The sequence below is a fragment of the Elephas maximus genome, chromosome 24, assembly GCF_024166365.1.
Source record: "Elephas maximus indicus isolate mEleMax1 chromosome 24, mEleMax1 primary haplotype, whole genome shotgun sequence".
NCBI classification, from domain to species: Eukaryota; Metazoa; Chordata; class Mammalia; order Proboscidea; family Elephantidae; genus Elephas; species Elephas maximus.
The window spans coordinates 62,873,130-62,896,942 of record NC_064842.1 but is presented as its reverse complement, the minus strand read 5'-3'; the positions used below and the strand labels follow the sequence as shown (position 1 = coordinate 62,896,942).

General features: G+C 35.1%; 1 protein-coding gene across 3 annotated transcripts in view; it reads left to right on the top strand.

Moving 5' to 3' along the window:
* Nucleotides 1-23,813, top strand: part of KCNT2 (potassium sodium-activated channel subfamily T member 2) — a 571,079-nt gene that overhangs the window by 196,976 nt on the left and 350,290 nt on the right. For all 3 annotated transcript variants that reach the window (XM_049868194.1, XM_049868195.1, XM_049868196.1), the window contains exons 5-8: nucleotides 3,233-3,292; nucleotides 12,244-12,318; nucleotides 13,562-13,645; nucleotides 17,171-17,265. In XM_049868194.1, coding sequence (XP_049724151.1) covers nucleotides 3,233-3,292; nucleotides 12,244-12,318; nucleotides 13,562-13,645; nucleotides 17,171-17,265 — 314 coding nt within the window. The remainder of the gene's footprint in view (nucleotides 1-3,232; nucleotides 3,293-12,243; nucleotides 12,319-13,561; nucleotides 13,646-17,170; nucleotides 17,266-23,813) is intronic.

Genomic DNA, 23,813 nt, shown 5'->3' with positions numbered 1-23,813 from the left:
TGCAGGTTGTTAATGAGTCTTCCTCCAATCCTAATGCCATGTTCTTCTTCATATAGTCCAACCTCTCAGATTATTTGCTCAGCATACAGATTGAATAAGTATGGTGAATGAATACAACCCTGATGCACATTTTTCTTGATTTTAAACCACACAGTATCCCCTTGTTCTGTTTGAAGGACTGACTCTTGGTCTATAAACAGGTTCTGTATTACCACAATTAAGTGTTCTGGAATTTCCATTCTTTGCAATGTTATGCAAAATTTGTTATGATCCACCAGTCAAATGCCTTTGCATAGTCAATAAAACACAGGTAAATATCTTTCTGGTATTCTCTGTTTTCAGCCAAGATCCATCTGATATTAGCAGTGATGTTCCTCATTCCACATCCTCTTCTGAACCTGGCTTGAATTTCTGGCAGTTACCTGTTGATATACTGCTGCAACCGCTTTTGAATAATCTTCAGCAAATTTTTACTTGCATGCACTATCAGTGATATTCTTCAATAATTTATGCATTCTGTTGGGTCAGCTTTCTTTGCAAGGGGTACAAATACAAATCTCTTCCAGTCAGTTGTCCAGGTAGCTTTCTTCCAAATTTCTTGGCATAAACGAGTGAACACCCTCACCCCCACACTGCATCCATTTGTTGAAACATCTCAATTAGTATTCCGTCAATTTCTGGAGCCTTGTTTTTTGTCAGTGCCTTCAGTGCAGCTTGGACTTCTTCCTTCAATACCATTGGTTCTTGATCATATGTTGCTGGCTCCTGAAAGAACTAGATGGTGCCCATCTACCACCACTGCTTTTTCGACCAGGGACACAATAGAAGGTCCCCGTTAGAGTGGAAGAATTTTGTGGAAGTAAACTCTAATTCATAAAAAGACCAAACTTACTGGACTGATACAGACTAGAGAAACCCCCAAGACTGTCACCCTAAGATACCATTTTAACCTGAAACTGAAGCCACACCCAGAGGTCACCTTTCAGCCAAATAGTAAATTGGCCTATAAAATAAACAATAACATCCATGAGGAATGTGCTCCTTTAAACAATCAACTATACAAGACCTATTGGTGAACATTTACCCAAAAACCAAAATAAAAGGAGGAAGGGGTAGGTAAACTGGATGGATGGAAACAGTACAGGCAGAAGGGAAATGATGAGAGTGCTGACACATTACCAGGATTGTAACCATCGTCTCAGAAAATTTGTTTATGAATTGTTGAATGGGAATCTAATTTGCTTTGTAAATTTTCACCTAAAACACAATAAAATATTTTAAAAAAGTACCATTACCATGTTTGCTTTTTCACTTTACATCCCCAGTGGAACATGGTAGAATCTCAATAAGTAGTTGTTAAACAATAAACAAATGACTGAATGTATCGTGTCACCAATAGTTAAGAGCCTGGTCTCTAAGCAAATATTTTGTATATAAAAACAAAAAGTAAGTCCTGGCATAAAAGAAGTTCTCAAGAAAGGGTAAGAAAATATGAGGCAGAGCAATTATATTGTCTGAATTATATTGTTGACATGTTCCCTAGAGTCTCCTGTACTTCTTTGTTCTTTTTTCCATCGAATTTCAGGCCCAGCAAACTCTGTACAGTTTCCTACCTCCTATATTCCTATTCTCCTGCTACAGATACTTTTTATTTTCTGATTAATTGGAAGAATAAAGTGGCTAACATAAAAAACAAACAAAAAAACTATTGGGGGCCAGAAGACAGTTGAATCTGGAGGAAATGGATAGAATCTAAGATACATTGCTTATGAAAAATCCTTTAAACAACTTTTAAATCAAGCATGGTTTATGTGTGATTTGTCTTTAAAGTTAGGATAATCATGAAGTCTGTGCATTTTGTATGTGGTATTGGGTTATATTAAGCATGTATGCGCTATGATCATAACTGTGAAATCGTTTTTATTATATCTGAATTTTTCATTGTTTTTTGAAGATGTTATGTTTTTTACAGTTACTTTTGTTGCAATGCCACATTGATTTACAAATACAAAAGAGTTAAAAATAGTTGTTTTCAAATATTTAAGTGTTCATTAAAAAGTGTAGCCTTTGAGCTAGATTCCTATATTATCCGTAAGTGAGGTGCACATTTAAAGTACAGTAATAATATATATGTATATGAATAGTCATCTATGGCCTTGAAATGTATTTTGGTCTGTTAGAATTACTTTTATTTAATAGGAAAAAATCCAAGAGGCTCAGTTTTCTCTTATAGACTCACATATTTCTGAACATATTGGACTTACATTGCTGCACATTTAAATTTTTTATTCTTCTCATGTTTTAATAGCCATTTAAATTCATAATTTTCACACCAGCAGAAGACAAAATTTAAAACTCTGGGGTAATTAATTGCCCTTCTCATCAAGATTTCTTTTAAGCCTCGAAAAATGTGTTGTTGCTGTCTGAGTTATTTTCTGTTTATGTTTATTTATTTTGATTCTGTTCATGCATCCTAAGATGCTAAGAGGTTTTAACAGAGAATATTTTGGATGTCATTTCCGGTTACTTTTTCTGTTGCAACAATAAACTTTTGATAATTAATCAGTGGAAATTATGTACACATTAGAGAGTATAGAGAAAGATGGAAATTTGTTGAAGACGATATAAGACTAACACTTCCAGCTGATAACAGGCGATCACTTACGAAGTTCATTCAAATAAAATCCCAAGGATCTTGAAGTGCTGATTTGGTCTGTGCTGTTTAGTGCTTAAGGATGTTGCTGTTTCAGGTTGTCTGAGGTGCGCGATAGAATTCAACACATTATTGAACTTGAAGCTTGTATTTTTTCATTTTCTGTACTTTCTGAAGGAAATTATTGTTTTTGGTGGATACACTGGAGGAGAAGGTGATGTTATAGGAAGAGGGCAGTTATCTGTGGTGGGGTAGTTGTGTGCAATTGTGTATGGTAAGAACACAACATAAAACCTATTCTTTGCATAGCATTGCAAATTCCAGCTCATCTGACTATTCTATACTCACCTTTACACTTGGGAGTAAAGATGAAAGACATTTATTTAGGAGATTAGAAATTACAAAAACTAAGCTGTAGTGTAGGAGTTGGCAAAGTCTGGTCTGTTGCCTGTTTATAGAAGTTAATGTGCCAATACACCTCTTAATAAAGTTCACACACGAACATACTAGTTACTAAAATCATGACTTTATATTTTAATTATGTTGCATTTTCTCATAAAGTTGCAATTTATATTTTAGGTTTCAGTGGCATTGATAAGTCTATTTGAAACAATATTACTTGGTTACCTCAGTTATAAGGTAAGTTATTTTACCTAGCAGTTTTCTGCTGATAGAACACTTTATAAACGTTTACCCAGTATTCCTCTGTTTATAACTTATACTATAAGGATAAGGCAAACATCTCTTAAACCACTTTAATTATTTTGGGCCTTTCTAGTACGTGATAAGAAACCGTGGTAATATGGTAACAGTTTCCTTGGTGGCTTAAAAGTACTTCACTAATTCCTGTGGGTTAATTTACCTATTACATGCATGCTTACAGTAAGGCAAGCAAATGGAATTGCTTGGCTTTTTATTGTTCTCAACCACTTTTCCTGACTGATACAAGAAACACTGAGAGAGTGAAAACATGTCTGTTAGTAATTGTTTTAATGAACTCTCTTAATTTTATTTTTTATTGAGCTCATCTTTGATGAAGAGCTTGACACTGTGCACTGTATAATTTCTTTTCTCAAAGAGTTTACAATCTAGAAAGAGAGGTGGGCAGGAGAAAATTATATGTATAATAATAACACCAGGTGGAATTTCATAGGTATGTTCATTAAGGCACAAATGAAGTACTATGAGGGTTCATAAAGATAGGTCATATTATGAGAGGAAAAGGAAGTACTCGAATGTCTTAAGGAGAGGCCTTGAATAAAAAAAAAAAAATAGTTACTTTTAATCAGGAAATGTGAAAAGACAGAACGGAAAGGATTGGTAGAATTAGCAAAGTCATGAAGGAAGGAATATATATATATATAAAATGGGGGAAATAGTAATTATTTAAGTTTGGTCAGACTATAGGGTATTTAAGAAAATATTTGGAGTCCCAGCGTGGTACAAACAGTTAACATGCTTGACTGCTAACTGAAAGGTTGGCAGTTTGAGTCCACTAAGCGGTGCCTTGGAAAAGCTCTGGTGGGTCTACTCCTGAAAAGCCAGCCACTGAAAACCCTCTGGGAAACAGGGCTACCCTGATAAACGGGCATCGACTCAGTGGCAGGGCTACCCTGATAAACGGGCATCGACTCAACGGCAGGGCTACCCTGATAAACGGGCATCGACTCAGTGGCAGGGCTACCCTGATAAACGGGCATCGACTCAGTGGCAGGGCTACCCTGATAAACGGGCATCGACTCAGTGGCAGGGCTACCCTGATAAACGGGCATCGACTCAGTGGCAGGGCTACCCTGATAAACGGGCATCGACTCAGTGGCAGGGCTACCCTGATAAACGGGCATCGACTCAGTGGCAGGGCTACCCTGATAAACGGGCATCGACTCAGTGGCAGGGCTACCCTGATAAACGGGCATCGACTCAGTGGCAGGGCTACCCTGATAAACAGGAATCGACTCAATGGCAACTGGTTTTTTTTTTTTTTTTAAGATATTGCTGGGGCGAAAAAAAAATTGGGACAATGTTTGGGAGCCATGATTAAAAACCATGTAATGAGAACTTGATGAGGTTGTTGAATACAGTTATAATTAAATTTTAGGGATGTTAGTTCAGAACCTCTGTGCAGCACAGGCAAACCGTCATCACACCGCCATGATTGAGGCATAAAGGAGAATCTGGAGAGAGATGTTGGCTGGAGGAAAGGAACTGGCAGATTTGATTTGTGATCAATTATGGAGGTTGAAACTAAAGAAACCATCAGCTGATTTGTTGCAATAGGTGAGAAGAAGGAAAAAGACAAATAATATTTTAAAGTCTTCTTAGCCAGAATGACTGGGAATGTGGCAGCAAAACTAAGGAAGAATGATATCAGGAAGATGAGTCAGGCTGGGGTCAAGTTAGATGGAATAATGGAAAGGATTTTAGAAATGATGAATTCGAGGTTTTGCTGGGAAAGCACTCAGATTTGACATGCAGTGTTTACAAAGTGTATACAAAGTAATAAGCAGGGATAGGCACCTGATGTCCAACAATCAGCTTTGGATGCTTTCCTTTCTTTTGGAAAATAGTGCTTGAAGGAATATTTTGAAGCTAAAAAAGAGACAGTGAAAGAGCTTGCACATGGTAGTATCTTATTACTAAATTATCTAGATAGGTATACACTAAGATGTTGACGAAAGATCTTTTAATGGTGTGCTAATATATCTCCCTTCATTAAAACCAAAACCAAACCTGTTGCCATCAAGTTGATTCCGACTCAAAGCGACCGTATAGGACAGAGAAGAACTGCCCCATAGAGTTTCCAAGGCTACATTCTTGAAAGCAGGCTGCTGGGTTCAAACAGCTGACCTTTTGCTTAGCAGCCAAGTGCTTAACCATTGTGCCACTAGGGCTCCTTTTTCCCTTTGCAATAGGTGCTCTATAAATATTTTGATTTATAAATCCAGATTGACAAATCTGCATTTTGGATACATAGAAAAATAATATAAAATCAGGTAAGTTAATATCTCAGATTTTATCTTCAAAGTTTTTTAGTACACAAGTGTGTGAAGAATGTTGAATGTGAGATATAAAAAGTAATACATTTTTGTAAAAAAATTAGGTATATGTTCTTTGTTGTTTTTTAAATTAAGTATACCCTGTCCATTAGTACAGAAGTGTGTAAAGAAATATAGCCTGGCCAAAATATGAATCTGCATTTATGAATGTATTTGATCCAACTTCTGGGTAAAAACCAATATGAAATTAACTTTGCTAATTTGCTAATAGAAGTCTTAGCCCTAATTTAAAAAGTAATTTTAAAAACACAGATTCAAGATAATTTTCCATTGCAATTATATGATGATGACATTTATAATTAATTATTTCCTGTCCTTTATAAATTGAGAGCAAAGCTAGAGGATAAATAATATTTCCATCCTGATCTTCATAAACAGTAATGGCTTAGATGGAGGGCCTGCAAGGAGAGGTAGATGGTAGTAAAGTCCTGCATGTTATGAAGAAAATCAAAGCAAAAAACCAAACCTGTTGCTTTTGAGTCAATTCCGACTCATCGTGACAGAAATAGTAAAAAGGAGTTGTGTGGCAGTGGAAGGGTGGTTGCTTTTAATTACCTTCTTTTTCCTCCCATAAATGCAGTCAAATCCATGCACTCTTTGGACTCTGTCAATAGAGTATTGGATAAATTTTTTTTTTTGGAATGAGTAAATTATGTAATTGGTAACTATTAATGACCTAAAAATAAGGTTCTGGTTAGCAGAATCTAAAATAGAGCTTCTCCCCTCATACTGAGGTTTTAAGAAAAATAATAAGCCTGCAGAAATTGATATTGCATTAGTAATTGCATCCATTTCTAATATTGTTTTTGATACTTGTCTGGAAATATGTATATCTTTATCTATGCCAGTATCTATATCTATATCCACACGAAGATAGCATATATCTTTTTATATATATAATATATATGCAATAATTAAAAATATACTTTATATAATTTTCTTCAAGCACTTTATAATTCTTGACGTTAGACCTTGTAAAATAAGCATACATGAGTTAATCCTTAACAAATGAAAACAGCTTAAACTGTCATGGACGCTGCAGCCTCAGTTTACCTAGCATTTCAAAAACAAAGACTGATGAGTAAAAGCAAAATGAGCTAAAGTACTTAAAGTACATGTTCAGGTTAGTAAATAATGAATACAAATTCTGTGACATCAGCTATATTTTGTGTTTTTAATTCTGAAGTGTAAAAAAAAGAAGTGTAGGTCTGTATTTAAACCACCATTCCATTCATTTCGTAACTATTTGGCAAAGCAGTTGAGGTAATCAGCCTACACTAAAGTTCTTATTCTTCTTTTACCATAAAAAAAAAAAAATTTTTTTTTAAATACCTCTAATTCTTTATTAACTGCTTTGAAAACAGTATTCTATTTATGCACACATTCATTAAGCCACTGCTGAGGAGTCCATGCCTGCTCATAGAGACCCCGTAGGGTTACCAAGGTTAGAAATCTTTGCAGAAACAGATTTCTCCCACACCTTTCTCCCACGGAGTGCTGGTGGTTTTGAACCTCTGACCTTTCTGTTAGCAGTTAAGCACCTTAACCATTGCCCCACCAGGGCTGCTGATTCTATTTATACACATGAATTCATTAGAACCTGAAAAAATAAAAACAAATCTAAGCACAATTTCCAAATCTTTCAAAATAAAAATTCATCATACCTAGAAGCCTTTTGTTAAATCTGCAATTATTTTTTCTGTGATCATCTTTTTTTAATAAAGGCATTACTTTTGAAAAATTCACACCACGATGGGGTCATATCTAGGACTCCTTGGTACTTTATAATGGTTCTGGTGGTTCTGCCTACAGGTCCCTGAAAACGGTAAACCTAATCTTGTTAAGCTTAGAAATGCAAATTAAAGCCGGCCTTCTTAACACCATTTTCAATTTACTGAAAAACAAGTTGTGAAACTTTTTCATGAAATATTTTAAATGTAAATATTCTTATCCTTTAAGAATGAACTATTTTTGGACATTCTCTTGGCCCAAACTGGACTAAAAACAACTAAATTGTCATAAATCATACATGTTTTTTAAAGTATTTTTTTGCAGTTACCAAGCTAATAGCCCAAACTTACATTTTTCTGTACAATAAAAATAAAAGTGTGATACACTTTAGAAAAGCACATACTTTAGTGGTTTATTACTGATTAAAGAATGATACACCCATACCAAATGTAGAATAGTTGAATTAAGGGTTATGTATATTTTACTGAATACCACTGATGAAAAGAGGAACATAGAATTACACACTTACAACAAAGGAAGCTACTACTTAGCAATTTTTTTTTTAATTAAGGAATTATTTTTGAATGGAGACTAGTGCTTTTTATCTCCGTCATGAAAATAAGATTAAATGAAGCAAGTATTTGGCATAATTTTAAAACACACAGTGCCTGTCTTTTGAATTTTATTTTATGCTTCTCTACATGATGGCATTCTGTTGTTGTATCTTCTCTTTTCTTGTATTAGTTGCTTTTATCCTGTGGATTTATATGACATTAGTCTCATTAGGACTCCTTAATATCCAGTGTAACTTAGGGATACTTTCTATATTTGTTTTTCATTAGCTTATTTTAGAGGTGATAATTTGTGAAAAATGTCTCTAAATTCAGCAGAAAATCTGAGATCCTAAAATTAGACCCAATGAATATAACCGAACAATTATTTGTTTTTATCAGTGAACACATTGCTAAACTGTATACGTTTATATCATTAAAATTAATCCTCAGTAGGTAGATCATTTACTTGCTATAAAATGGAAGTGAATTTGCTCTGAATTAGCAATAGCATGGTTGAAATAATGTAGTAGTAGTTTTTATTTAGGAGTGTCTTAGTTCCTTAGAATTAAATATATGTAGATATAGGTAGATAGATAGATAGATAGGTGCGTTATCTACTTATCTGTCAGAGTCCTGGTGGCGTAGTGGTTAAGAGCTTGGCTGCTAAATGAAAGGTCAGCTGTTTGAATCCACCAGTCACTCCTTGGAAACCCTATGGGGCAGTTCTACTCTGTCTGTCCTGTAGAGGCACTGTGAGTTGGAATTGACTTGACGGCAAGTTATTTATTTATTTACTTTTGGCCTGTCTGTCTCTTTGTATCTACTAAAAAAAAAAAAAAAAGTCTATCAAAAATCAGAGATTTACCTCAAGAAATTGGTTCATGAGATTGTGGGGAGCTGACAAGTCCAAGATCTATAGGTTGGGTGACAGAAGAGTGGAGTAAGTTTTTTGACAAAATGTCTCTTTATAGTCTGAACGCAGAACACATGTAACTTCTTTTTTGCTCTAAAGGTTTTCAACTGATTGACAACTGCCTACATTATGATCTATTTTAGAAACAGAATTAGGAGGTATTATTGACAAATTATATGTAATGTGTGAAAGGAAGATATAAAAGGTTACCCCCACAATTTTTGGCTTGTGCTGCTGGGGGCCAGTCAGGGCAAAAATCATAAATTTTGTGTTTAAACATATGACATTAAAGATGGTTTTGAGACATCCATGTCTCAGTTGATTAGGCAATTGGAGACCTGCATCAAAATCTCAAGAGATACAATAGTCATCTGAGCTCGAGATGCAATATTGGAAGTCATCAGGTTATTTTTGATCATCAGTTGAAGCTAACAGCATAGATGAAATTACTTAAGATTGGTATATAGCCAAGAGCTCTTAAACTGCTTTCCTCCAGAAAATTTCTATTGAATGAACTCTTGTGGTTACAAGTTTAATAATTTACACTTGGCTACATTTAGGGAAGCTTTAAACAATGAAGTTCTTTCAAGTGTTTCTATTTAGATTCAACAGAAAGATAAGTAAATAAGGAAGTTTAAAAAGTAAAACAAACATGTAAAGTAAGGAAAAGAGTATGTATAAAAAAATCTGAGAGTTTCATTCATTCGTTTACATACTCTCTGAGCCCCAATAGGCATATAAACAAGGAGATTAGTGCTGGAGGCATGAGAAGTAGGGCCTTCCAGGCGGAGGGAAAAGTGTGAGTCAAGTTAAAAAAGTATAAAATACACTAACTTGTCCAGGGAACTGAGTAACATTCAGTGTGTCTGAATTTGTGGCTGAATTCATGGTAGGGATAGAAATAGAATAAGTATAAGTCAGACCAGTAGCCCAAGTCCAAATCGTGCAGGTTCATATAATATAATGAGGGGAGTTTGGATTTTATTGTGTTGGCAATGGGAATCTGGCATTGAAGAAAGACTCCTCTGGCGTTAATATGGAAGATAAGTTAGAACAGGACCCAACCAAGTCAGATAACAGTTAGGGATTTTTTTTGTAAGGATTCAAGTAAAAAATAAGTCTGAATTCATGTGGTATATATGAAAATGAAGGGAAGAGAGCCATCAGGGATATAAAATACTTTTGTTTACCATGGACCAATTTGTCCAGTGTGTCACACCTGTCAGAGAAACTATTAATCTCTGCTGTGTGTTAATGGAAATATACTTGTGTATCATCAGCGGTAACTGTCCCATACCCTTAATCTTTTTTGCTGGTCAGCTCAGTCCCTTTTCCTGTGCACGATTATTGATGCCTCTGAATGATGTACAATTTCAAGTAAAAACACAGCAAGAAAAGAGTAGCCAAATGTTAAGCTTTCTGGAAACTGAGTCATGCAAAAACATTTGAAGAGATAGTAGTATATAACCTGTACAATTAAAAAAAAATGCCTAACTATAACCATTTATAACCAGTTTATTGAACAGGCCTGACTCAGTGCAACTAAGGGAAAGTTTAAGCTTCCCATCCTTCTCCTTCATGTTCGTGAATCTTCCTTCTGGTCCATACAGATCGGGTGAAATCTAGAGCAGGCCCCATAGCTTTTCTTCTCTCCATTTGCAAGGCAAGTTTCAGTTAAGTACTTAAGAAATTAGGATCAATGTATGAAAAGTTTAAAATTGCTTTTGCCCTTCCTTAGCTTATACTTACTTGGGGTGAAGGGTTATCATGGATGCTATCTCCTATTTCCACCACCTCTTTTATTGGAAACCAGCTGCTTTTGGCCCCTCCAGGGCTGAGGAGGAACAGTGAGGGAAGTGAGGCCAACATCTGGGATGGAGTTGCCTGACTGGCACAGTTATGGTTTGGTGTTGGGTCCCTCAGCATGGCAATTACAAGTGCTGGCCCTTTGTCCCCAGAGGGCCTTTGTGTCTCTGCTGAATCTCCCTGAGGGCCATACTGTCTCCGTTTGGTCCTGAATAGCTTACACCCAAACCCTGACTTCTTGATGTAAACACTTGATGTAAAACACTGGTTACATCCTTTAGGGTCTGTGACTGCTTCTTAGAAAAAAGGCACCTTCGCCTTGTCATTAGCTCACTCTCATTTGGGCCCTCTATCTCTTTGCTCTGCCATCTCCTCATTTTTAGACATTTTTACCGTGAGTCAAGTACTAACCTCTGTCTGAGCCAAGCTCTTTAATTGGTTCCCTTGGGCCCTTCTCACTTAGCTTGAGGTGATGAAAGAAACACTGTAGCTCCTCTAACATCCTTCTGGAGAGAAGTCCTCACTGCTGTCCTCTACATACAACCCCTCTACCACTGGAGGTGGGTAATGAACCATCGCTAACAAAACCATTCCTCAGTACCTTAGCACCTTGATTTCATTGTAATTTTAGGCCTTTGGGGCCTCAAGGAAACCTGAGACCGACTCCGAGTATAACAATCGGTATTATAAAATAATTGGAAAATCCAGGGCAGCTGATTTCAATTCCCCATTCCAATAAGTAGCTCTTTTCATAAAAGAATAAGCTGCTTTAGGAGGTTTTGAATTTTGTGCCGTTGGACACCATTTGAGCATGTTTCAGTGAAGACCTGTTTGTATCAGGGACTTGTGCGGTTTCACAGGGCGCTGCAGTGAGAAGGGCAACAGCTTATTTTAATGTCTGATGTCACCTTTTTGAAATTGCTCATCATTTTTGAACAAGAGGCCCAGAATTTCGTTTTGCCCTGGGCCCCACAAATTATGTTCTGATTAATACTGTTGACCTGTGTGGGTCAGGTTCTTGACGATTGAAAGAACCTTTCCTTTCCTTAGGGTTATGAGGTTCTAAATGTGGGCCACTCTATGAAATATAAATTTTGTTGAAATTTTATTAAAACAAAAAGCAGTGTTAATAACCATCATATAGTGTGTGTTTTGCAAACTATTTAGTGTACTTTATAGTTAGTGAATATAATTATTATAATGAAAAGCTGAGTCATTTTTAAGTTCACTCCATAGGTTTTATTAATGTGTTTTAATTTTACTAGTAATTTTCCTTCCATGAAATATTATATAATCAAATATGTTATGTGTAATATTCAAGGGCTATCAGGAGCATCTGGTTTACTTCTTAAATTTACCATGCAATTGAGAGAGTACAGTTACATTCAGAAAAATAATCTTTACATAACGATTCTATGTTCTGTTAATATAAGTGTCCCTATTGCTAGAGAAATTCTAAGTTATACCTTTTTTCCCTTTAATGGAATTCAGTATAATTGACTTTCATTTTTATTCATTCTTTCTTGGAAGGGAAACATCTGGGAACAGATTTTACGAATACCCTTCGTCTTGGAAATAATTAACGCGGTTCCCTTCATTATCTCAGTAAGTGCTAAAAGAATCTAAAAATAATTTTGTTGTTAGATTTAAGAAGATTCTTTAAGTCTAAATACCATTACATAATGTATTAGCTAAAATAAATGGATTTAAACTTTGGTTAGAGTCACAGTATTAATAAATAAACAGGAAAATGGGTTGGAAAACTGGACTGTGCTATTAAATGAAAACTCTTTTAATGAGATGTAGTACAACAGCAAAATGAAATGCTTTTTAGAAATATACACTCTAGAGCTGCCTCTTGAACAAAAGTAAATATTGCGCACACAGATCAATAAGTATTTACTCCATTTCTTGTTTACATGGTAGAAATATTTCTTTTAAAATAGAGAAACTGAGTAGAATCAAATGTTTATCTATGAAAATTTTCTCATACTGAAAATATATTTATCTCTAGTTTAACCAAAGAACTTACTAAATCCAACTTTCTCTTTAGTAAGAAGGTTGCCAAAAATCAGACGAGCAGCAGCAGCAACACCTTCTTTCTCAAAGTTCTATGTAATACCCATGCTACTGTGATCCTATTCTACTTTGGTTCCAAAAATACATAACCAGCATTTGCCTATTTTTAAATTAGATTTTAATCTCAATTTGATAGAGTTTTAGTAATGCCTATTGTTGTTTTTTTTTTTTATTGTTGGGATTATAATTTCTAATACTCTGAGTTTGTAAGATTATGAAAATAAGTAAATATCTGAAGTTGCTCATTTCTGACAATTATTTTAATTTGAGTATTTACTTAAAGGAGCAACTGGAACTAGATTAAACAATGAGGCTAACTAAATATAATTCCAATTGAACATGATTCCTCAATGTCACTTACAGTGGTTGAATCCAAAGATAGTGAGAAGTGGTCATGTATTAAAAGGGCAGAATCTTCTCTCCTTGTTCCTGCTTTTCAGCTTCCTTTGCAGGAAAGAGTCTATGTTTACCATATGTGGTCACACTAAAAGCTTTATGATGTAATTAGCATACTTACATATAGCTGACATCTAGTGAGAACTTATTTTCTTTATGGTTTTACAGTAAAAAAATTTTCCTAAGAGACAATGAATGAAAAGATCCTATCTATTCCTTCTGTTTCATTCATAATATGAGTATGAAGTATTTGCCACATGTTTTCATTGTCCTTAATGACTTTTTTTGTTTGTTTGTTCTACATTTCTTTTTGATCTACTGGATATAATTTCTTGCTTTGAGAGAAAAGTTGTAGTTTTCGTTTGTTTTTCAGATATTCTGGCCTTCCTTAAGGAATTTATTTGTGCCAGTCTTTCTAAATTGTTGGCTTGCCAAACATGCCTTGGAAAATATGATTGTGAGTATTAAAGTGAAGTGTTAAAAGAAAAATATTTTTAAAATCCCTTTATTTCCTTCTTACGTTCAGTGTTCATATCAAAGAGAGATGGTGATTTGGTGTTTTAGTTTGGTACTTTCACATTCTGCTTTCTCCCATAAAATGTAAAATTATACTATTGGCATTTATTTAATTATCATTAAATTTCCAAATGCTTCATTTTTAAACTTATTTGAAGGCAATTCAGTATCTTAGTAATGAGTTTTATTTAAATGTTCATAAAATGATTTTTTGGTAAAATACTATCAAATATAATACATAATATGAATACATAAGCTATCTGTTGGTTTATATCCCACTGAGAATGAAAACTTGCAAAATGCTGACATTGCCAAGTCCCTACTTTTGTGAGATCCTATAATCTGTTGAACAAAAGTGGTTCAGATTTCTAAATGTCAGCAAACCAAAACCTAATTGCTTTTATATGAGTCCAACTAGATAGCCAGTCTTCTGGATGCAAATAAACTTCACTTCCATTGCAATTTGTGGATTATAATGGGATCCCTGGTTTTAAAGATTTAGGCAGGAGATGCTGTCAAACCACACTTAACTGTAGTAGTTTCATATTCCGTGTAAATTTGTAGGGTTGTGTGTTGGAGCTAGAAACCCCTTTTTTAAAGCCATCTTTTTAGATTTGGCTGGGGTGGGGGTGAGTGGGGTAGTAGGAGGGAGAAAGAGAAGCAGAAGATAGGGTAAGAGATGCAGAACCGAGAGCTGTCCCACAGTTGTACTTTGCCCAAGAATGACCTGTTTGGAAGGACTGGTTTATACCTATGACCCAAATACATTTACTATACGCTTCAATACTTATAACCTAGCTGTAAAACATTTGCTGTTCATGCCTTCAGTCTGCAGATGTTATAATGGATCCACTGCATGCTAAGCACTCTAACAGGCAGATGATTTAACTTTTCTTTTGCATTTCTGTATTGGCAAAAAATAAATACCTTTATTATAGGCTTTCTGAGAATTAAATTAAATTACACATACACTCATACACACATGCACACAAACATGTATGATCTATACTTGAGTAGTATTATGTCTGGTATAAACGTAGTAAGGACACAATTATTAATTTTATTCCCTTTTTGTTTAGCATGTACTAATAAAGCCATCTAATCACATTTTTGTTTTAAACAAGTGATTTACATAATAATTAGCCATACTCTACTTTTTAATTTTTAAATGTAAATTTATTTTAGGTTTTATTTTAAAAAATAAAAAATAGAGAGATACTAAAAACTAAGCCTAGCTACATAACAAACCAGAAGCAAACCCACTGCCATCAAGTCAATTCTGACTCATAGTGACCCCATAGCTTTTCTGAGGCTGTAAATCTCCATAGGAAGCAGACTGCCACATCTTTCTCCCATGGAGCCACTGGTGGTTTCGAACAGCTGACCTTTTGGTTTGCAATCCATTGCTTTAACCACTGCACTACCAGGGCTTCTTAAGCCTAGTTACATAGAAAAATAAAATTTGTTGGGAGATAAACTTATTTTTCTTTTAAATAACTTTTAAACAGGCATTTTAACCCAAGGTTTGGCCAAAAGGGGTATTTGGAAAATATTTGAATATTCACAGCCAGAAAACCATACCCATTGCCAGTGAGTCGATTCTGACTCATAGCGGCCCTATAGGACAGAGTAGAACTGCCCCATAGGGTTTTCAAGGAACAGCTGGTGGATTCAAACTGCCAACTTTTTGGTTATCAGCTGAGCTCTTAACCACTGTGCCATCAGGGCTCCTGGATATTTATAGCAGGTAAATATTTCTAAACAGTCATGTTAAGTAACCACTGGAGTCTCATGAAAATGCATGGAAAAAGGATGGGGGTGTGTGGCCAATGGAATGGTTTGCACAGACAATGAGGTGTTGATTGCTCAAAAGAAACACTTGTTTCAATAGGCATAGATTGTTGAAATTGCCAGTGAAGAAAAATACACCAGGCATAGGGAAGGACTCTTTGACTATTACCATGTTATTAGTTGTTGGAAAAAAATAACCAAGAGAGGGACTATTAGTCAATCATTGAGATAAAAGGTAATGTTTTGCAGTACTCATTTAAGATTCATTTTCTATTTTATTTTAGTTTTTTATTTTGCTTCTCTTCTTCTTGCTCGTTGCTAAACTTTTATCTGTTTTTCTGCTAACCCTTCTTCCAGAAAAAAATAAAGGATGAGAGGTGAAATTCTAATTAACCAATTTAGTTATTTGTTTTCATAACAGTTCTAATTAAATGTGTGGTGGAGGAAGAAAAAAATATTGGCTCATTGAGGTTTTTGTATTGGTTATTTATGCTATACTGATTTTAAAACCATTAGATTCTTATTACAAAATTGGAGGCAAACAGAAAAATATAAAGCCAAAAATTATAAACATCCATAAGTCACAAAAACTAAACACTGGTAATATTTATATACTTCCAATATTTCCTATACAGAAACACACAGATTTCAGACGTGGGCTTATTTTATTTGTTCAATTTTATAACTGGAATTTTTTTCATATAGCAGTGTGTAGTAGATTTCTGTATTAGTAAATATTCCTCTTTAGATCATTTTTAATGGGTGTGTCTAAGTCTATTATATCGATACTGATCAATTTATTTAACCATGTTTTGTTTTGCTGCATATTTTAATAGTAATTAACATTCATTATTTCATATGAGTATTATCATTTTGTATTAAAGATTAACATACATAAATGCTTGTTCCCATCTCATAATTTTCATGTTGTTTATTTAAAGATGTTATTGGTAAATAATGAATGAATGAATGAATTAATGAAGAACATAAAAAACATATTTCTGAATTTTAACCTACATTACCTAATTGCTTTCCAAAAATTTAGAACAAATTACATGACTGGTATCATAATTTAGTGCTCATTATTTGCAAACTAAACTCCATTGGGTGTTATAATTGTTTTTATTGTTAACCAGTTGGAAATGTGCAAAGTATATCTTGAATCTACATCTATTTTAATATTAATGAAATCAAACCTTTAAAAAAAATTTTGTTCACTGGCTTCTTATTCAATTTTTATTTGAAATTGCCTGCTATAATTTTTGTTATTTTTATGATTCAGAAAATGAGATTTGATCTTAGTTTCACCCAGCTGTTACATCCACCTTCTTTGAATATCTTATTTTCTGATCTTTTGTTTATTATGGAGAAATTTCCATAATAGATTATGTTAACCATGAAAGATTTGGGGGGAGTTTAATGGAACATCTTTCCAAGCGTTTACAAGGCACACAAAATGAAATCCAGTGTTTTTGTGGTCTTTCTGTAGTGTTACTTTGGAATATGAATTGTATGGTTATTTGTAGACCTAAGACCTATATAAATATGCTGCTATGTTAATTTAAAGCATATATATTCATTAAGCACAGTGTAGTTAAAATGTAATGTGTTTTAAACTCATGCATATTTAGTATTTATCAAAATTTACAATATGCTTTTTTCTGTATTGTTATAGAATGATCTGCACAGAGCCATTCAGCGTACACAGTCTGCAATGTTTAATCAAGTTTTGATTTTAATATCTACATTACTATGTCTTATCTTCACCTGGTAAGATTGTGCATATCAGCATTTTTACTCTGTTTTCTTTAATTATAGTTTCTAAGGAAAACAATATAAAAATCTAGTTAGTAGTTGACTAAAATGAAATAGAATAATATTTGCCAGAAAAAGTAACCAGTAACCCACAGAAATAGAAGTTAAGTTCTTCTTTTAGCCTACAGAAAAAAAAAAAAAAAAAAAACAACAAGAAAGCACATATACTATTTGGTATTGATATTTATTGCAGCTCTGACATTTCCCCAAACACTATAAACAGCAAAATCACAAGAATTTGTACTGCATGTCACAGTTGTCAAAACAAGAATTTCTCCATCAAGCCGCTGACATGGAGGTGCCTTTCAGTATCCACAGTCTTCAAAGCAGAAACGTTTTTGAAAAAACCGTCATTGCCCCTCACTGTCTCTGCCTTTGCTTCATCTACATGATGTTTAGTGTGCGATCAGGCAGAAAGCAGGAGTGAGTCCTCTGACAGTGCGGGGGAAGACCGGGCCCTTTGCTTTATTCCAGAAAACAGTTCCTCTTACGGAAGGTCACACTTTGGCAATTACAGAACAACTCAATGTGAAATGGTGTACTGTACATAGAGATTCATGCAGGCCTTTAAATAGAGAAAAAAAAATGTGAAAACCAGAAAGTGAGGTAGAATAATGTGTCTGTTTGGCAGGAGTCTTAGATATTAGATGTAAGTGTGCTCTGACCCGGATTTGACCCTACTAAGAGAGAAAAAGCTAATTAGGAAGTAGGAATGCACACATACTCTAGCACAACAGAACGAGATAGACATATATTAATATGCATTATGTGTGTATATGAAAATACGGGTATGTAGATATGACAGCTACCTTGCATGATGCCTTTGAGTATAAAACAGCCCTCTCAAATTGACACAGTGTCATACTATTTTTTAGATTTTTTAACTCTTCAGGAATTGTTTTATAGTTTATCCAGTAAACATTTGACTGCATAAATATGAAATACTAACAGCAATGACTTCCCTTAATTTTAATAAAATGTCATTATTTTATTAACTTAGGAGTTTTCTCATTTTGAGGAAAAGTACTTAAAATTTTTTATATATGTATGGATATGTTAATTTTTAAATTGTTGAAAGGAAAATTCCAAAAAAAAACCTAGTGATTTCTAGATATATTGTGGGATTCTGTTAAAGGGTAATTAATAAAGAGGTAATTGAAATGTTAATGCCAAATACGGATTTTTTTTTTTTTTTTTTTTTTTTAACATGATAACACTTCAGTACTGCTCAGGAGGCATATCCTCACCACAGTACAGGACCATCTCCAGTGAGATCTCTGCTCCTCTTTTGTGCCTAGGACTTCTATTTTGGGAGATTAGTTTTTATTTTCAAAAGAAGCAAATGGGTGAATTCTGTAACTTTCTTATACCCAGGGATGAAACAGTGCTAGATAAGGAGTTTTTGTGATCTACGTGAAATTTCCGGTATATAATATATTCATCATTTGAATCATGAATGTTTTACTACTTGTTTTATTTCTAGTTATAGTTGCTGTTGTTGGTGATGTGTGTGTGGGTTTGTGGGTGGTAGTTGAGTGGTGGTTTTGACATATGCTATCTAATGATTTCAGCTGTGACCAATGTGGAGCTATGAGTCTGCCTCTTAATGTGCAAGTATTATAGAGTTATGCTTAGCTACATAGCTATTGGTTTAATCACATATACCTTAATATTCATCTCATTATGTTTTTAAATTATAAGGATCTAGAATGAATTAAATTATTTAGAATGAACTAAATTTGGATTTTCGTATATTCTAGCATTGCAAGCAAAATGACTTCATGAATACTGATAATCATAATAAAGTAGAATAAGTCTTATTTGAAATTGAAGTCAAAAGAGTAGTTGTCAACCAGGAAAAACAATTATTAGTGAAATGTAAATGTTGTTCTTTTATTCACAAAACTCTAGATAATCTGTTCAGAACTGGTACACCAACTTGATAATGTTGGAAATAAGTTTTCTTATATTTTATGTTTCTCCTATTCTCAAAATATGGTTACCATCATGGTTCAAGATGGCTGTTCTAGTCTTGCTATTGCATCCTAACACCAGCCTACAGAAATGGTAGTAAAATAGAGCGGGTATGGCCCTTCTTTTTAATGTACAATCCAAAAGTTGGATATATAATTTAGATTCCTAATTATGGACTAGATTTTGGTTATATATTCTCCGTAGGAATGGAGTCCTGGGGACACGGTGGTTAAGATCTCAAGCTGCTAACCAAAAGGTGGACAGTTTGAATCCACCAGCCATACCTTGGAAAACCTATGGGCAATTCTGCTCTGTCCTATAGGGTCACTATGAGTCAAAATTGACTCAATGGCAATGGTTTTTGGGAGCTTCAAGGGGCCTGAGAAAATGTTGTCTAGCTGGGCAGCAGTGTGACCCACTGAATATTGTGCTGCCATGGAAAAGAGAAACACTGGATACTGAGGAACAATAAGACATTTCAGCCACTGATTAATTGCAAAAGTTCCTCTGTACATTCGTTGTTTAAAATTCAAGGCTATACTTTCTTGAAGCCCTTGGTCAAGTTAGTTTATCTGGCCTTAATTTCCACTCTATTATATTAAAAAAAATCACCTTGGATCCCTGGTGGTGCAGTGGTTAAGAGTTTGGCTGCTAATCAAAAGGTCAGTAGTTCGAATCCACCAGCCACTCCTTGGAAACCCTGTGGGGCAGTTCTATTCTGTCCTGTAGGGTCACTATAAGTTGGAATCGACTGGACGGCAATGGATTTTTATTAATTACTTTATAGGTGTTCTAAGCATGACAACCTACTAATAAAACTACAGAACTGAACTAATATGTCTGAAAATATATTTAACAGAAAATATGGGAAATTATCTTCCTCAACTGTGATGCACTCAGGTTTTCTGCACTCCCTACATATTTCTAATACTCTAGTTATCCTTGTTAAGTTAAACATAATGGTAGTATCTCTCTGGGTGCAATACACTTATTTTTTGGCAATACACTTAATTTTATAGAGGAGTTTTAGGTTCTCAGAAAAATTATTCAGAGAGTACAGAAATTTTCTATATACCTCCTCTCCCCTTGTACAGGTTCTCCAGTTATTAACATCTTGCATTGCTGAGGTACATTTGTTACAATTGATGAACTGATACTGATACATTATTATTAACTAAAGTCAGTAGTTTACAGTAGGGGTTCACTCTTTGTGTTGTACAGTTTTATGGGTTTAAACAAATGCGTGATGCTTTGTATCCACTATTGCAGTGTCATGCAGAATAGTTTCACTTCCCTTAAAACGTCCTGTGCTTCACCTTGTTGCCAACCCCTGCCCTTAAACCCTTGGCAACCACGGATTTTTTCCTGGTGGCTCAGTGGTTAAGAGCTTGGCTGCTAACTAAAAGATTGGCTGTTTGAATCTACCAGCTACTCCTTGGAAACCCTATGGGGTGGTTCTACTCTGTCGTGTAGAGTTACTATGAGTCAGAATCCGCTTGACGGCAATGGGTTTGGTTTTGGTTTTCTATGGTTTTGCCCTTTCCAGAAAGTCATATAATTAGAATCGCACAGTGCTTTTTCAGACTGGCTTATTTCGCTTAGTAATATGCATTTAAAATTCCTCTATAGCTTTTCGTACTGGGCAGTTCTACTCTCTCCTATAGAGTCATTATGAGTCAGAATCAACTCAATGGCAACGGGCTCGGCTTGGCTTGGGCTATCGGTTTTTGTATCTTGTAAACTCATTTCTTTTTCTTTCTGAATAATATACTATTTTTTTTTATCACTGAATATCAAATGTACCATCCTTTTTTCTTAATCCATTCACCAACTGAAGGACTTTTTGGTTGCTTCCAATTTTGGCAATTATGAATAAAGCTGCTATAAACAATTGTGTGCAAGTTTTTGTATAGACATAAGTATTCAACTCATTTGTGTAGACACTTAAGAGTGTGATTCTGGATGATATGGTAAGCCTATGTTTTTTTTATGTTTAGTTTTGTAAGAATCTGCCATACTGTCTCCCAAAGTAGCTACACCATTTTTCATTTTCACCAACAACATATGAGAGATTCTGTTGCTCCACATCCTTATCAGCATTTGGTGTTGCCAATTGTTTCGATTTTAGCCACTGTAATAGGTGGCATAGTGGTTAAGTGCTACAGCTGCTAACCAAGAGGTCGGCAGTTCGAATCCGCCAGGTTCTCCTTGGAAATTCTATGGGGCAGTTCTGCTCTGTCCAATAGGGTCGCTATGAGTCGGAATCGACTCGACGGCAGCGGGTTTGGTTCTGGAATAGGTGTGTCCTTGATGTCATCAAGGACATCTTGCTTGAAGGAAACAAAAGAGGCTGTTAAAAAGACAGAAAAGACCAAAATGAATGTCAGAAGAGACTCTGAAACTTGCACTTAATGCCTACTAGCTAAAGTGAATGGAAGAAATTATGTAAAAGAGCTGAACAGAACATTTCAAAGGGCAGGTGGAGAAGACAAAGTATTATAATAACATTTGCAAAGACCTTGAGTTAGAAAACCAAAAAGGAAGAACATGTTCAGCATTTCTCAAGCTAAAAGAGCTGAAGAAAAAATTCAAGCCTCCAGTGGCAATATTGAAGGCTTCTATGGGCAAATAAATAAATAAATATATTTTTTAATGGGCAAAATACTGAATGACACAGGAAGCATCAAAAGTAGATGGAAGGAATACAGAGAGTCACTGTACCAAAAAGAATTGGTAGGTGTTCAGTCATTTCAGGAGGTAGAGTATAATCAAGAACTAATGGTACTGAAGGAAGAGGCACAAGCTACACTGAAAACATTGGCAAAAAACAAGGATCCAGGACAACACCAATTGAGATGTTTCAACAAAAGGAGGCAGCACTGGAAGTGCTCATTCACCTATGCCTAGAAATTTAGAAGACAGCTGTCTGGCCAACTGACTGGAAGGAATCCATGTTTGTACCCATTCCAAAGAAAGGTGATCCAATGGAATGCAGAAATTATCAAACAATATCGTTAGTATCATATACAAGTAGAATTTTACTGAAGATCATTCAAAAGCGGGTGCAACAGTACATCGACAGGGAACTGACAGAAATTCAAGCCAGATTCAGTAGAGGAAGTGGAACGAGGGATATCATTGCTGCTGTCAGGTGAATCCCTGTTGAAAGCAAAGAATAACAGAAAGATGTTTACTTGTGTTTTATTGACTGTGCAAAGGCATTCAACCCTGTGGATCATAACAAGTTATGGGTAACATTGTGAAGAATGGGAATTCCTGAACCTTTATCTGTGCTCATGAAGAATCTGTACATAGACAAGAGACAGTTTCAACAGAACAAGGGGACACTGGTATGGTAACGTCAGGAATAGTGTGACACAGGATTGTATCCTTTCACCATACTTCTTCAATCTGTATGCTGAGCAAATAATCCAAGAAACTGGACCATATGAAGAAGAACTAGGCATCAGGATTGGAGGAAGATACATTAACAACCTGTGATATGCACATGACACAATTGTGCTTTCTGAAAGTGAAGAGGACTTAAAGCACTTACTAATGAAGATCATAGACCACAGCCTTCAGTATGGATTACACCTCCATAGAAAACAAAAATTCTCACCACTGGACCAGTAAACAACATCATGATAAATGGAGAAAAGATTGAAGCTGTCAAAGATTTCATTTTACTTGGATTCATAATCAATGCCCATGGAAGTAGCAGTCAAGAAATCAAAGGATGCATTGCAAATCTGCTGCAAAAGACCTCTTCAATGTGTTAAAAAGCAAAGATGTCACTTTAAAGACTAAAGGGTGTTTGACCCAGGCCCTGGTGTTTTCATTTGTCTCATATGCATGTGAAAGCTGGGCAATGAATAAGGAAAACTGAAGAAGATTGCGGGTCTTTGAATAGACCATGAACTGCCAAAAGAAGGAACAAATCTGTCTTGGACGAAGTACAACCAGAATGCTCCTTAGAAGTGAGGATGATGAGACTTTATCTCACATATTTTGGGCATGTTATCAGGAGGGACCAGTTCCTGGAGAAGGGCATTATGCTTGGTAAAGTTGAGAGTCAGTGAGAAAAGGAAGACCCTCAAAGAGATGAATAGGCACAGTGGCTGTGCCCATTCATAACAAGGATAAGAAGGACCATGAAGATCTTGCAGGACCAAGTAGTGTTTTGTTCTCTTGTATAAAGGGTTGATGTGAGTCAGAAGCTACTCAACAGCACCTAACAACAACAACACAATAGGTGAGTAGTGGCATCTCATTGTTGTAATTTGCAAATCCTTTATGATATATGATGTTGAGCATATTTTCATATGCTTATTTGCCATCTGTATATCTACTTCTGATAGGTGGTGTTTAGATTTTTTTTGTCCATTTTTTAGTGGCTCGTTTGTTGTCTTATTGTTGAGTTTTAAGAGTTCTTTATATATTTTGGATACAAGTCCTTTATGAGACAAGTGTTTTACGTATATTTTCTCCCAGTCTGTGGGTTGCTGTTTTATCCTCTTGATATCTGG